At 38.4% G+C, this 15,503-nt stretch overlaps 1 protein-coding gene across 1 annotated transcript in view; it reads left to right on the forward strand.

The window, feature by feature from the left end:
- AKR1D1 (aldo-keto reductase family 1 member D1) overlaps positions 1-15,503 on the forward strand; it is a 39,388-nt gene that overhangs the window by 12,260 nt on the left and 11,625 nt on the right. Inside the window, exons 3-5 of the mRNA XM_014839344.3 lie at positions 1,392-1,508; positions 7,006-7,083; positions 11,800-11,922. Coding sequence (XP_014694830.1) covers positions 1,392-1,508; positions 7,006-7,083; positions 11,800-11,922 — 318 coding nt within the window. The remainder of the gene's footprint in view (positions 1-1,391; positions 1,509-7,005; positions 7,084-11,799; positions 11,923-15,503) is intronic.

A 15,503-nucleotide genomic window follows, 5' to 3' on the forward strand; every position in this document is an offset into this window, starting at 1 on the left:
TGAGCTCTCAACTGCCAAATTCCTGAGTCTTGCCAAGAATTTAGGGACCAATTAGCCCCTTGAAGATTAGGGGAAAATTCCTTCTTCATACATGGGCATTGATTTAAGACAATATGGGAAGAGCCAAATCTATAAAGCAGAAAAATTGGGGAGTGGAGGGACGTGGGAGGTGGTTCATATGACATAAGCATTTGCCAAAGCTTTCTTTTAAAGGGAAAATTTCTTTTTATTTTGTGTATGCCTACTTGTCCATAGATCATTAATTTTTTTATTGAGATGTAATTCACACATGCTCTAGTTTGAAAATCCAAGCCACAATTTTTCATTACCTAATACTTTAGAGATCAAGCGATTTCTTTTTCTTTTTGTTAAGCTAAGTTTCTGTTATCTTTTTCCAGCTTTATTGAGACATAATTGACATATAACATTGTATAAGTTTAAAGTGTACAACACACTGATTTGATACACTTATATGTTGCAAAATGATTAGCACCATCATGTTAGCTAACACCTCCACCACATCTCATAATTACCATTTCTTTTTTGTGGCGAGAACATATCAGATTGACTCTCTTGGCAACTTTCGAGTATACAATACAGTATTGTTAACTACAGTCACCATGCTGTACATTAGATCCCCAGAACTTATTCATCTTATAACTGGAAGTTTGTACCCTTTGACCAACATCTCCCCATTTTCGTTTGTAGATAGCTGTCTAATTATTGATTTTTGTTGGGGATAAGGAGGCTGGGGTCTCCTCCGCTGCCATTTTGGTGACATCATTGGTTCAGCCAGAGATCAAGTAATTTCTTAGTAGGAATTGGCAGAATTTCCCTGGGATCTGAGTAGGACCAAATGAGAACAAAGGAGCAGTGAAAGGGAATCTAAACCTTTGGAATAATTGAAAATTTCTCCAGCTTCTGCACCACCCATCACAATGTGACGGATCCAGAGCAGTCACACACACAACCCTATTTCTTGCTCAAGAGAAGCAGACCTTTTGTCAGAATGACATGAAAAGCACCACGCCAGGTCAGAACAGCTAGTCTGGTGCATGTTCCCTAGTTACACAATGAGGACAAGTGAAAGTGCTAAAGGTCAGTCAGGAGATGAGCACCAGGTGGGGGAAGACTCTCTCTGAATTAGGTACTCTGGGGTTCAGGTGGATCTTTAGGTCTCTGGTACTATATTCAGATAAAGCTATACTCTGGATGTCAAGAGTTATATCAGCTCATCCTATGCCCAGATGACAGTGCAACATAAACATATTTTTGTGAAATGAAATGAGTGAATAAAATGTGCATGAATGCTTTGTAAAGAATAAAGGGCTGCATTACAGTAAACAGAATAATGTGAATGTTAGTTAACAATCCCCCTGTTATTCTTGCAGCTGTGGGCTACAAAACATGAGCCAGAGATGGTGCGTCCAACCCTGGAGAAGACACTCAAGGTCCTCCAGCTAGATTATGTGGATCTTTACATCATTGAAATACCCATGGCTTTTAAGGTGAGCTCAGATGCCTAAAGATTAGGCCTCTGCCCTTTGGAAACCATGAGCCAGCAGCTATATGCATGAAGTTAGTTCATTACTTAGCACCATAGAAGGTATGGTGTTTTGTTACCATAGATCAGATAGCACTGACCTAGCCCAACAGATGCCCAGAAAGATTATGTACAACAGACTGAGGTCTGGATCCCAAGTTTCTTGATTCATAATCCAATGCACTTTCTATTATATCATGTCTTTACAATGATAGTTTAAATTCTCTCCATCAAACCAACATGTAGTCTCCTAACTGTCGTCCACATTTCAGTTGCCTGGCATCCAGACACACCTTTCTTCCCACTCACACAGTCATGAAAACATCCCTGCACCATATAATGCAAGATAATATATACAACTGAAAACTTACCCTCCACCCCCTCCAAAGGGAAATAATCCAAAGAACAGTGAAGTTTTTGGAGCTAGCTCCAAGATCAGGAGATCTATGTGATGTCCATTCCTCTAGTTCAAATGCACTCCTTCCTTGAACTTTCTAAATCTATGAGCTCAATGTTAATTTGAGCACCAACAACACCCCCAATATACGCTGCTGAAGAGGAGTAACTGCTGTAAAAGTTCACTGAGGGAAGGAGAGTTTGAAAAACGAAATTGGCCGCTTGTTCATGAGGTAAATCAGATCCTACTGGTCAGGAAGAACAAGGACTCTCGGCCATTGCAGTGGCCAGAATTCCTTTACGTGACCAACCTGGCTGCTCCCGCTCTGTTCTCTGGAAGTACTTTCTTTACTGACTCTCCTCTGTGGTCACATCCAAGAAGAACATCAGGGAAGATTCCCCTTTTGCATCTTACTTCAGGTAGATAGTGGTTCGGAGGCTTCACAATGGCCTTGATAATCGCAGCCCCCTATTGGTCAGGGTGGGATTTCACGGACAAGACAATATCCCTTAAAAGCTTGATAGGCTTTCAGTAAATTCACAGTCAGCCAACTCCATGAATGAGTAATTAAAACTGGAAATATTCTATTTCTTGCGTCTAATCCTTGGCCTGTGGTTTCTGTCTCTTAGTAATGAACCTCCTTGTTCTCCTCATTTGCCCAGTCTTCAGCTTAATGGCCTCCATATGGCTTGAAATATACAAAAACAGGGAGGCACAGATAACTGGGTGTTCCTTGCACCCAGCCTGTATCTCATGAGTGGTGCACTTTTGTCAAATAAGGCATCCATGGCCTGAGATTTTGCCTTCAGAGAGACACTGAGGACCAGAGTTCTCCCCAGGTCCAATTTTATTTCCTCTGGGATTCTTATCTTCTTGCCTTGGCTGGTACTGACTTTTCTATCTCTGGAAGGCTTAGAGCTAAACTTCTGCCATCTTGGATTGCATCCAGGAGATGAAAGTACCCATTTTAGCAAAATACCATCTTACCTCTCGTCTTATAGGCCCAGTAGCAACAAACGCATTTATCTTTCTTCAGGACCTGACTGAAGACTGTAAAAATGACCAAAAAACTCCAACACCCACTGTTTTTCTACTCAGTCCCCTAAAGCTCCAATCTTGGTAGGCCCATTGTCTGAATCTAAAGACACCACAAGGCAACAATTTTTTTCTTTTTGAGGATGATTAGCCCTGAGCTGACTACTGTCAATCCTCCTCCTTTTGCTGAGGAAGACTGGCCCTGAGCTAAGATCCATGCCCATCTTCCTCTACTTTATACGTGGGACGCCTACCACAGCATGGCTTTTGCCAAGCAGTGCCACGTCCGCACCTGGGGTCCAAACTATCGAACCCCGGGCCACCAAGAAGTGGAAAGTGTGAACTTAACTGCTGTGCCACTGGGCTGGCCCCCGACAAGGCAACAATTTAACCAGATGTCATGCTATTACATAGCAAGAACTGCCAATTCTCAGCTGGAGATGGGAAAATCCTCACTGTCCACAATCCCATATTGACCTAAAATTCCACATTTTTGGTCTATTACTTACTATACCCTGACATCTTTGTATTAGTCAGGACTCTTGTTATAAATGGTGGAAATTCAACTCAAATTGGCATTAGCAAAAAAGGAAACTAAGAATTCCAAGAGACATCTAATTCAGGCACAGCTGGATCCAGAAGTTCAAACTACTATCTGTACTCTGGCCCTTTCTCTATCTCTGTATTCTGGTTGGCTTCGTTCTCAAAAATCCTTCTCTGTATGATGGCAAAAGGGCCATTGACATGCCAAGCCTACATCATTGACACAACTTGAAAATTCAGAGAGAGATTGTACATTAAACCTCATGGAGAAATATTGATTAGCCTTGCTTGGGTCATGTACCTATTACCAACTAACCTTTGGTCTAAGGACATGGATGACTGATTGATGTCTATGGCCAAGAGTGCAAGCTGGGTCAGCCCAGCCAAACAACATGGAACGAGCTCCTTCAGAAGAGATGGCACAGAAATGGTAGAAGGCAAAATAGGAGATTTCCACTATACTCATTAGTTAGAGGTAGCTTTGCACAGTGGTAAGGAGCATGGGCTCCAGAGCCAGGCTGCCCAGTTTGAATCCCAGCTCTGTTGCATATGAGCCAGAGGACTTGGTCAAGTTATTACCTGATCTCTTTCCACATCACCTAAACCTGGTTCTGGGGAAAGAGTATGGACTTTGGAGTCACACAGAAGAGGGACTTATTTCCAGCTTTATTACTTACTAATGTAGTCACTTTGGTGTCTCCAAACTTCAATTCCATTATCAGTAAAATGGAGACAACAGGGGCTGGCCCCGTGGCTGAGTGGTTAAGTTCGTGAGCTCTGCTTCGGTGGCCCAGGGTTTCACTGGTTCAGATCCTGGGCACGGACATGGCACTGCTTGTTAGGCCACGTTGAGGTCGTCCCACATGCCACAACTAGAAGGACCCACAACTAAAATATACAACTATGTACTTGGGGGATTTGGGGACAAAAAGCAGAAAAAAAAAAAGAAGATTGGCAACAGTTGTTAGCTCAGGTGCCAATCTTTAAAAAAAAAAAAAATGGAGACAATAATAGCTAACTTGCCAAGTGTTGTGAGGAGTCGTTAAAATTAGCTGTGTGAAATTATTGACACAATGCCTGAAATTTTATAGACAATAAATGAAAGATAATATTGTAAAATGTTCAGGTGGAAAGGAACCTTAGCAATTATATATCCCAACAACTTTTTTCACAGAAGAGAAAATTGAGGCCCCAAGTGATGCCAGGTTTAAAGTCCATCAGAACTGGAACCACATCCTGGGTCCCCTGATGCCAACCCCACACTTGTTCACTATTACACTGCCTCTCCTGTCTTATCCTCACAAGCCTAACAATTCCAATACCTGCGGACTACAGTGATTTCTGGATTTCAGGCTCTTGCGAGTTATAATCTCAGCCCTCCTCCTCACTCGGTTAACTTTGACTCTTGTTCAAATGGCACGTTGCTAAACTGAGTCTTAAAGATTTGGAAAGAACCTGTATTTAAAAGTGAGAAAATGAAATTTACCTCTCTATGGCTGACTAAACTCTTTTTGGAGAAGTAAATAGAGAATTTATATTCTTATTTTTAGATGGGACTGAGGCTCAAGGACACAGAGAAGTTAAAACTTTTAACAGTGAGAAATGACACAATATAATGATGTTACCGCCCAACTGAGCCTGTAATTCCTGTATTTGAGAAATCAATCTTTGAAGTCAAAATAGCACATGGTTTTGAATTTCATGATTTTTTAAACAAAAAAGACTTTCTTGCTGAAATGTTTTAGCACTGTACTATTTTTTAAATGTCAAGTTAACAAGCAGACACAATTTCGGAACAATAAAATACAAAAATACCTGATAAGACTTTTTAAAAAGATGAATAAAGTTGCTGCTGAACAGGAATGAGAATCAATAGCGTGGATTTTTAGAGGATTGGATTATCCTTCTAATAATGCCTCACAGTAAGGAGCCGGAGTGGAGGAAAAAGACAATGGACTTATCCGGATGAAGGATTTAGCGAAGTAGGCACATGGAATCTCAAGAGGGACATCATAGTAACATCTAACATGGGTTTAGGCTTGATAAGGACTTAATCCAAATCTGGGAAAGTAAAAATTATTTAACAGAATTCACGATGGAGGCATAAAGCCATTTTGGAACAGAAGTGAGTTTAAGAAAAGCAAAAGGCAAGAAATATGATGGGAGACTAGAGTGGAAATGTGGGTCATAAGCGTGGAGAAGGTCAGAGAGCATAGAAGTCAGAGACAGAAAGGATAATTAACATGAGTGATTACATGGCATTGGGGAGAAAGGAGCTCTTTTCCTGCTCTCAGTGAGAAAATTGAGACGAAACAGTCTTCACTAAAGAGAACAACGGAGAAAGTGTTATCACCAGGGAAAGAGTCACTCAGGTGAGATGGCAAAGGAAAAATTAGGGAAAAAAAATTTAAGAATATAATGGATTTTGTCCAACTGCTTGATTTTCACCAAAAAAAAAAAATGTCTATTATCAAGGTCTACAAAGACTTCCATGCTGCCGGCCAAATCCAATAGACACTTTGTCCTCATATTATTTGGTTTCTTTCAACACTGTTGACTACTACCTCCTTCTTTAAATATTTCCATCTCGTGACTTCTGTGAGATCACCTTCTCCTGATTCTTTGGTAGCTTCTTCTCTTCCAACCTCCAAATGTTATGCCCAGTAATCCATCCTCAGTATTCTTGTCTTACTCAGCATACTCTCTCTATAGGTGATCTCATTCAGCTGCATGGATTGAATACCATTTTATACACTGAGGACTCCCAAATTTTATCTTCAGCCATGACCTCTCTCTGAGCCTCCCTCTGAGGTTTCTCTGTTCAATTGCCTCCTCAAATATCCATTTGAATGGTCATGTCAAGCTCAAAATATCCAAAACAAAATTCTTGATTCCTAGCCCAGGCTTAGGAAATGATTACCACCATCCACCCAAACAGCCTAGGAATCATCTTTTATTTCTCTCTATCCCATTTCAAAGCCCATAAGAGATGCGTCCCATTTTTAGATATAGCAAAAAAAAGAGAAATGGAAAGAGTGTTCCACATCATAATCAGTATTAGTTGGGAAAGGATCACCCTAAACTAGAGAAGGCAATTTCATACTCAGATGGTGTGTGAGGTAGAAAAAGAGATGCTGAACTTCCGGAGGGCCCAAAGAGGGAAAAAAAGAACCACTGGGTGGTTAGCCAGAACTGAGAAGTAACATGCTGTGCATTTCCCTTATACTTAGGGAGCATTCCATTCATCAACTGTACTTTCTTAGTTGAAGAATTCCCTCTCACCTTTAGAGATGATCTTTTGTTTCTTATGAGAGTAAGAAATTTATATATTTATAAATATATAAATAATTAAACTTGAATTGCTTTTACAGGGCCAAGTATATTGGTATACTGGCAACTCAAATTCCATAATTTTAATCCCCAGATATAAATCAAATGAATTACAATTATTCTTTTTTTTTTTTTTTTTTTTTTTTTTTTTTTGCAGCCTGGAGATGAAACCTATCCAAGAGATGAGAATGGCAAGTGGTTATATCACAAATCAAATCTGTGCACCACTTGGGAGGTAAGTTCAAGTGGGCCTCTTTAAGACTACATTTTTATTTCTTTGAACAAGTGCAGAAGTGCTCCATTCTCCTTCTCATCTCACTCTGGAATACCTATAATCCTTATGTTGCATTTCCTAATTGGGTCGGATATTTCTCAGAGAACTTTCTTCATTTCTGCTTAGTCTTAATTCTCTCTCCTCCTCCATCTGAAGCATTTCCATATTTCTGTCCTCAATGTTGCTGATCCATTTCTCTGTGATATCAGCTCTATTGTTGAGGGACTCCATATTCTGCTTTATGTCATCCATTGTGTTTTTCATCTCCAATATTTCTGATTGGTTCTTCTTTATAGTTTCAATCTCTTTTGTGAAGTAGCTCCTGAACTCATGGAATTGTCTATCTGCATTCTCTTTTAACGTGCTGAGTTTTTTAATGATAGCTATTTTGAATTCTCTGTCATTTAGGTTATAGATTTCTGTGTCTTCAGGATTGACTTCTGGGTACTTGTCATTTTCCTTCTGGTCTGGAGATTTAATATATTTTTTCGTATTACTACACAGTGGATTTTTGCTTCCACATTGTGGTAGTGTTTGATCACTGCTTCCACCTGTTGCCACTTGGTGGGAGTCAAAAGCTGCATATTCTGAGCCTATTGCAATCCCCAGGATAGCTCTCAGCTGCTGGGCTGGGCACAAGGCCAGGGGGAAGGATGCTTTCTTTCTCCTGTGCCATCTTGGAGGCTTCTCACTCTGCCCCTGCTATCTGCTCTCCTGGGGTGTTGGCTTGATGAAGACACCCCTGTAATATCTATTCACCTCTGTGGGGGGCTTTCCTCTGAGCTGTGAGGGACTTCAGAGATCTATGGTGTTCCTTAAGAGGGCCACTGCTCCCTTCTCCTTTTCCTCTCGGAGGCCGTGTGCAATCCCCAGGCCGTTGCCCTTCAGGGAGGAAGAGAAGCTTTCTCTTACCTTCTTCCATTTCCTCAGGTCAGGGGATGGCACTCCAGGACCTCCACCTTCCCAGGTATGGCTGTGTGGATCTCTCAGACGTCTTTTGTGTTGTATGAATGTCCTCTGTTAGAATATAAATGTTCTTTTCATGGTACTTTAGAGGGGTCAGTTTATGGGGAGGGGTCACTCTGCCATGATGCTAACATCACTTTCCAAAAGACTACACTTTTAGACTGTGATCTGACTATTCTTGTCTGGTTTATGGGGACATGCAGCCTTTACTCCCAATGGAAAGCAACAGAACAGCCATTTCTAACCATAAGCAAAGATGTCTAAAATCTCTGCTTCTGGGTGCTGAAAAATTCTTGATTTTGCTTTGATGGAAAAGAAGAATGCCAAAGATAAGGAAGAGAGAAGGGTGGAAGGAAAAATGAAGTAAAATAGATGTTCTAATGTAATAGTAAATTTTGAAAAATATATAAATGAGATAAACTCATAAATCCTAAAAGTTTCTCAAATTGAATTTTAAAAAATCGATAATATGACATCTAAAACAAACAAACTTAATTGGGTGGTGAACACGATATAGTCTACACAGAAATCAGAATATGATGATGTACACCTGAAATTTATATCCTGTTATAAACGAATGTTAGTTCCATAAAAATAAATAAATAAATAATAAAAGAAATAAACTTAAAACAAAATGATACATGAAAAACTGAAAATTAATTCTGGTTCCATTTCTGAGCAGGCTGCTGGCACCTTCCCCAAGATCACAGGAGTGGGAAACCAGGAGAAAATAATAAGAAAACTCACAGATTCGTGGGCAGAGGGACAGATGCTTTGAACTGATTTGATTATGAGATAATGTGGCAGCTTTCACCTAGAGAAGAATGCAGCCCACCAAGCAGTAAGGAGGAGGGACTATTGGAGTTCTTTTTGCTCTTACTCCTCTCCTGCTATAGCCTTAGGACAAATATTGTCTGCTCCACACTTGCAGAAACTTAGGACTTGTGTTCAGATGTCTTCAGGAGTCAAATCAGAGCAGCACTGAAATCTTGCACTTGTGAGAAGCCGAGAAAAACTTAAGTTACTACCTGACCTCTGGCAGTTGTTTCTCTTGCTCTCTAATTCCAAACTCCAAAAGCTGGGAAATTAGACTCCAAAGAGTATCTCTTTCTAAGAGACATCCCCCATAGGTGACAGCTGAAGATCTGAACTGTGGAGTTGTTTTAAGAGGTGAGGAGGCACTGACTGGGTTTTCTGGTGCCTGGGGCTCTCCACCTGGGACACCATGTACTCACTCCTGACCTCATTGGAGCTGACTAGGCTTGGAGTCTGGTGTTCCCCTCAGAGGACTGCCTGAAAGCATAGCCAGTATCCCCAGGAGAAAATGAGCTCACAGCCCAAAATGGCAAGGCATTTATTTCACAAGGAAACAACGTCTCAATTACAGATCCCAACATAAACAAAAGAGAGGACCAAGAACTTTTTAACTGGCAAATGAATATAGTCAAGGAGATAAGAAAAGATAGTAGCAATATGAAACAAGAACAAGAAAACCCTTTTTGAAAACAGCAAAAATAATAATTAGAAAACATCAAGAATGCAATAGATATGATAAAAAATAAAATGGATATAGACAAGGAAAAAATTATCAGATTGAAAGATCAGAATGAGGAAGTCTCCCAATATGAAGAGGGAAAGGACAAGAAAACTTTTAAGTATGAAAGAAAAGCTAAGAGATGTAAAAGATAAAATTAAAATTTCCAGTCTCCACACAATAGGAGCCTCAGAAAGAAGAAAGAAAAATAAAAAGAGGTAATATTTGAAGGAAAGAACCCCAGAGATATTGAAAGGGCATGGATTACCAAAGAGGAAAGAGAAGGAAACCCATACCCACATGCATTTTGGTGAAATTCTAGAATAGCAAGCATAAAGAGAAAATATTAAAACTTCCAGAGTATAGCAAACAAGCCAATAACAAAAACAAAATAGAGTAATAAAAAAATAGGCAACCCAAGAGAAAGCAGGAAAAAAAGAAAAGAGGGGAAATGAATAGATGGGGAAAATGGAAAGCGATTAGAAAGATGAGAGATCTAAACTCAGTGGTGTCGTAATCACAGTATATGTAAATAGTCTAAATAACCCAATTAAAAGGCACAGGTTGTCAGAATGGATTAAAAGCAAAACCTCACTATATATTATATACAAAAAATCCATTTTAAATTAAAAGACACAAACAAGTTAAAAGTAAAAGGTTGAAATAAAATAAGAAAAGATATACTAGGCTGACATTAATCAAAAGGAAGCTGGAGTAGCTATTTTAATATCAAGAAAGATTTCAGAGCAAAGTGTATTACCACGGACAAAGTGTGTTTTACAATAATAAAAGGGATCAATCCTTAATATCTATGCACCTAATAACAGAACTCCAAAACATGAAGCATAAACTAAGAGAACTGGAAAGAGAAAGAGAATAATCCACAATTATAATCAGAGATTTCAAAACCTCTCTCTCTATAATTGAGATAATAAGTAGAGAGAAAATCTATTGAATATAGGAGATTTAAACATTATCAACCAACTTGACCTTGATATTTATAGAATCCTTTGCCAAAATTTAATAGAATGCTATTTTTCGAGTTCACATGGAATGTGTAACAAAATAGTCCATTTTCTGAGACACTAACAAATCTCAATACATTTTAAAATATTCTCTATCTGAAGTATGCTGTCTGATAAAATTGGAATTAAATTTGAAGCTAATAACAAAAATATATCTGAAAAATCATCAAATATTTGGAAATTAAGAAGCATACATGTAAACAACCCATAAGACAAAGAAGAAATAACAAAAATTATATCTATATATAATCTATAGCTAGCAACACAATTGGAAGTTAAATTTTTTAAAATATTAAATACTTAGAGATAAAGTTAACAAAATCTGTGCAAGACTTATACGGTAAAAATCACAATACCCTACTGAGAGAAATTTTTTAAAATCTAAATAAAGAGATATACCATGTTCTTTGATAGAAAGACTGAATACAAGTAAGATGTTAATTCTTCCCAAATTGACCTACACATTCAATGCAATCCCAAAAGAAATTGAAAAGCTGATTCTAAAATTTATAAGGAAATACAAATAACATAACAATAAAAGATTCAATTTACCAAGAATATACACCAATCTTAAACACGTATGTACCAAATAAAATATCTTCAAAATCTATAAAGCAAAAATTGATACAAAACAGGAAAACATTGATAAATCTACCATTATAGTGGGAGATTTCTGACATATTACCTTTATATTATTGAGAAGCCAGGAAAAAGGAAACCTAATTTTACATATAACATATGTAAATGTATATAGACACACATATGTACGAGAGAGAGACAGAGAGAGAGGAGAGAGATGCTTCTATCCAAAAATAGGAGAATATACATTTTTCACATACACTAAACATTTATAAAAATTGACCAGGTAACATGCCATGAAGAAAACCTCAACAGATTTCAAAAAATAAGATCATTATTAATGTGTTGGTATACATTGTGAAAATAGAAGGGGAAGATATGGTATACAATATTTCCCAGACTCATTCCTTTACAAAATTCCTGCCTGTCTCCCCTCCCTTTTTTTTCCTCACAGAATTTCTATTAACATACACAGGGACTTTGTTTTCTAAAGAATTCATAGTCATCCTTATAAACCCTTATTCTTACTTGTTTTGAGGCTTCTTTCTTGACCAAGTGGCTCTCACTCTCCAGGCTTTGGAAGCTTGCAAAGATGCTGGCTTGGTGAAATCCCTTGGAGTATCCAATTTTAACCGAAGGCAACTGGAGCTCATCCTGAACAAACCAGGACTCAAATATAAGCCAGTCAGCAACCAGGTACCTCTTGATAGGGGGCTGGGAGGTAAGGGCGTGGGAGCAGAGAATCCAATATTTACTTAACAGAAAGAAGCCCAGAGTAGGAGTGAGAAAGTCTCGTAGTCACTCTTCATATATCCCCTCATAAGACCCTGGGCAAGTCTTTTGACTTCCCTCAACTTATGTCTCTTAAGAAAAAAGATTTGGAAGTTCAAATTTATGCAAAGGCAACTCCAAAAATTTTTTGAAGAAAAATAGTAAGGGGAAACAAAACCTGCCAGATACTGACATATAAAATATTAAAAATAATGTAAGCTTAGTGCAAGAACTGACATAAAAATAAATACAAAATAAGAAATATCTTAGAAATGGGTCCAATTATACTAAAAACTTAGCATAAAACAAAATAATACAAACTAATAGCAAAGGGATGGATTTTTCAGTAAATAGCGTGGGGAAAATAGCTGGTGATGTAGAAACAAATACAGATATTTGCCTCATGTCATACTCCAAAGTGTCCCTTTGATCAGGAGCTAAAGAAGAAAGAGGAAATCGTTTGTAAATACTACAAAATGATTTTAGTTTTCTGGAGCTATGGATAGAAAAGAAAGCCACGGGAAACTTATAAAGAAAATTGATACATTTCATAGCATAAAAATGTTAAACTCAAAATATTAGCAACAAAGAGCAAACGAAAATAATTATATTTTTTTTAAATATAATAGAAAAAAGGAATCTTATCCTTATGAATTAAAAGCCTAATAAAAATCAATGGAAAAAATCAATGAGAAAAAATACTCAGCAGAAAAATGAGCAAAAGAAATGAACAGAAATTCACAGAAAACAAATTGCAAGACTGGCAAACATATGAAAAATGTTCTACTGCACTAATAATTGCAGAAATTTACATTTGTTTTGTATTGTATATAAAATTAGCAAAGCTTTTGTTTTATTTTTTAATATAACGTTCCATATAAGCAAGTGCTGAAGTGCTGGCAAGTATAAATTGGTTCATCCTGACTAGAAAGCAATTTGCCAATAAGTAGCAAGAGCCTTAAAAATGTTCAGTTTTCTATTTCTAGGAATTTATCCTCATGAAAAAAATCAGATTGCCCAACATGTGTGTTTGTCACGGCACTGTTTAGAATGGTACACAAAAAAAGGAAACAACATAAGTATGAATAATTAGGGGAATGCTTAAATAAATTATAAAACATTCCTATTATGTGAAATCTTAACAAAAGATGTTCTTGAATCGTTTTTGAGGAAGAGAAAGATGGCCATGATGTTAAGGGGAAAGATTAGGATACAAAATGTAATACGTATGAAGATGATTATGTTATAAAAAACCATGCATAGAAAAATGATTGGAAAGAAATATATCGAAATACTAACTGTGGTTATCTCTGGCTGTGGATTTTACAAGTGAATTTTGTTTTCTTCTTTATGCCTTTCTGTATTTTCCAAGTCTTCTGTAGTGAGCATATATTACTTTTATAATGCCAACGAAATACTATTATCCATCTTGTCCAATGGAGATAATGATACCCTCTTTACCCTACTTCATAAAACATAAGAAACCACACTAAAAAATGCTCTTGGATTGAGTAAATATTCACATATTGGGATTATGGTTGGGTCGTTTGTTTGACTCATTGTTTTTAGTAACTTCAAAAGAGTCTGGCATGAGTTCATAAGAGAAGGAATGAATTATTACCTACATCATGACAATAGCCCACAGCTAAACTAGAAGTGTTGCTATACTTACAAGTACCACTTCCAAACTGACACCTGAGCTGACGCTATCCCAGACGCTCTCGGGACCTGAGAGCAACAACCTTTGACTTCCTAATGGATCTCAATCCATCCCTTTATTCCCACCCAGTCCCTCATTAGCACACCTCCTTCTTGCACCCCCAAGAACAATATTTTGTTATAAAATGTTGAAATGATAAGCAGATTTCTTCCCACAAATATACAGAGAAAGATGGTGATTTTTGACCTCAGAATGAAAAACAGTAAAAATTTGATAGCTGTCTCCTCAAGCCAAGGAGGAAATAACCCTGATTCATTGGCATGAGAATATGGATCAGCTTCACAAATATACCCTATGAGGGAAGCAAGACGTCTTGGAAGATCACAGCCTAAGCCTATTCATATGTTCCGTGGTATTTGAAAGCGGAGTATGTCAATACTCCAGAGATGGCACAGATCAAAGGGCAGGTCTGCTGGTCACCAGCCATAACCCGGTGCACTGGGTAGGACCGCCTCTCCTCCAAAGATACAAAATGAGCAGCTTGCAGTGCACAAGCATGAGCAGCTTTCAATCCAGGTGCAGGATGAGCATATTATGGGCATTATACAGAGTGGACACATTTTATGTGTAAAGGATACGGACCTGCAGACCTTGCATAATTCAAAATTCACATATTTCAAAACTAATTTTCTCATTAGAGTAAATCTAAAGTAAAATTGGCAAATTTTTGTATTTTTCATTGACTTCATGAACAAATTCTCATAGAATATAGCCTCACTCTGTACTTATTCTCAGGGCCTGAGCATTCCAAGCTTCCTTAGTACTACCTATGACGTCCCTCTAAAGAAATGTGTCTCCTGGCTTAGTCTGTCAGAAACCCTTCCTGGTGGGCAACTTGTCATGCAGGGCTTTCCCAGCCTAGTTCAAAGGAGACCACAGATCCACCTCAGGCCGTTTAATTTCACACAAAGTTCCAACGCCTATTCTACTAATGAAGGAAGGAAGCGGGGAGGACAGGAGAAGGGAGGGAAGGCGAAAGGAAAGTTCTTCCTGACTAAGTCACGGTGTCCTGACACATAGGAGTCAATAAATACCTCTTGAGAGTCTTAATTAATAAAAGGAAAATGCAACGCAGTTTTTTACAGAAAGACGGAAAAGGATGGGATTAATGAACTAAAGGGCTTTTGCTATTTCCCTTCATGGATTCTATCCAGCTTCTTACCTTCATATTGTGAGACTTTGTTATCTAAAGCTGTAGCTTTACCAAATAGTTCTGTAAAAGCCCCAGACGTGTCAAGACGCTGACAAGTTACATCAATTTTACATAGCAAACACGGAAAAGTAAAGCCTGCATCCCCACGGACCCATTCACAAACGGTTGTAACCAGCCCCTCGCAAAGAAGGGAGCAAGTGTGCCTAGATAATGTTTCTACTTGAAAATGAGGAAGTTCCAGGGCATTGATGATATCAGAAACCGTCACCACCGTCCACCTTCGCCTGAGCATCTGGTCCCAGCCTACTCAACACGGATCAGTCCCTGGCCTGAAACGACCCCATCCGGCTGCAGCCCTTATGAAGCGCAGCCTACACAGCTCTGCAGCGTCGACAGTCAGGTCTCCTATGATTCAGGCTCTCTCCTCTCTGTATGGCTGTTGTTTTCACTCACTCAACAAATAGTCACCAAGCACCTGGCTTCTGCCAAGCACTTCGCTAGGTTGTAGGCATACAAAAGTGACCAAAGACGGACAAAGTCTTTGCTCTCGTGGTGCTAGCTATCTAGTGGGAACAGACATTAATCAATCATCAAAGTTATTTATTTAGAAACTGAGAGAAATGCTGTGGAAAG

Source organism: Equus asinus, chromosome 1 (assembly GCF_041296235.1).
Source record: "Equus asinus isolate D_3611 breed Donkey chromosome 1, EquAss-T2T_v2, whole genome shotgun sequence".
Lineage (NCBI taxonomy): Eukaryota > Metazoa > Chordata > Mammalia > Perissodactyla > Equidae > Equus > Equus asinus.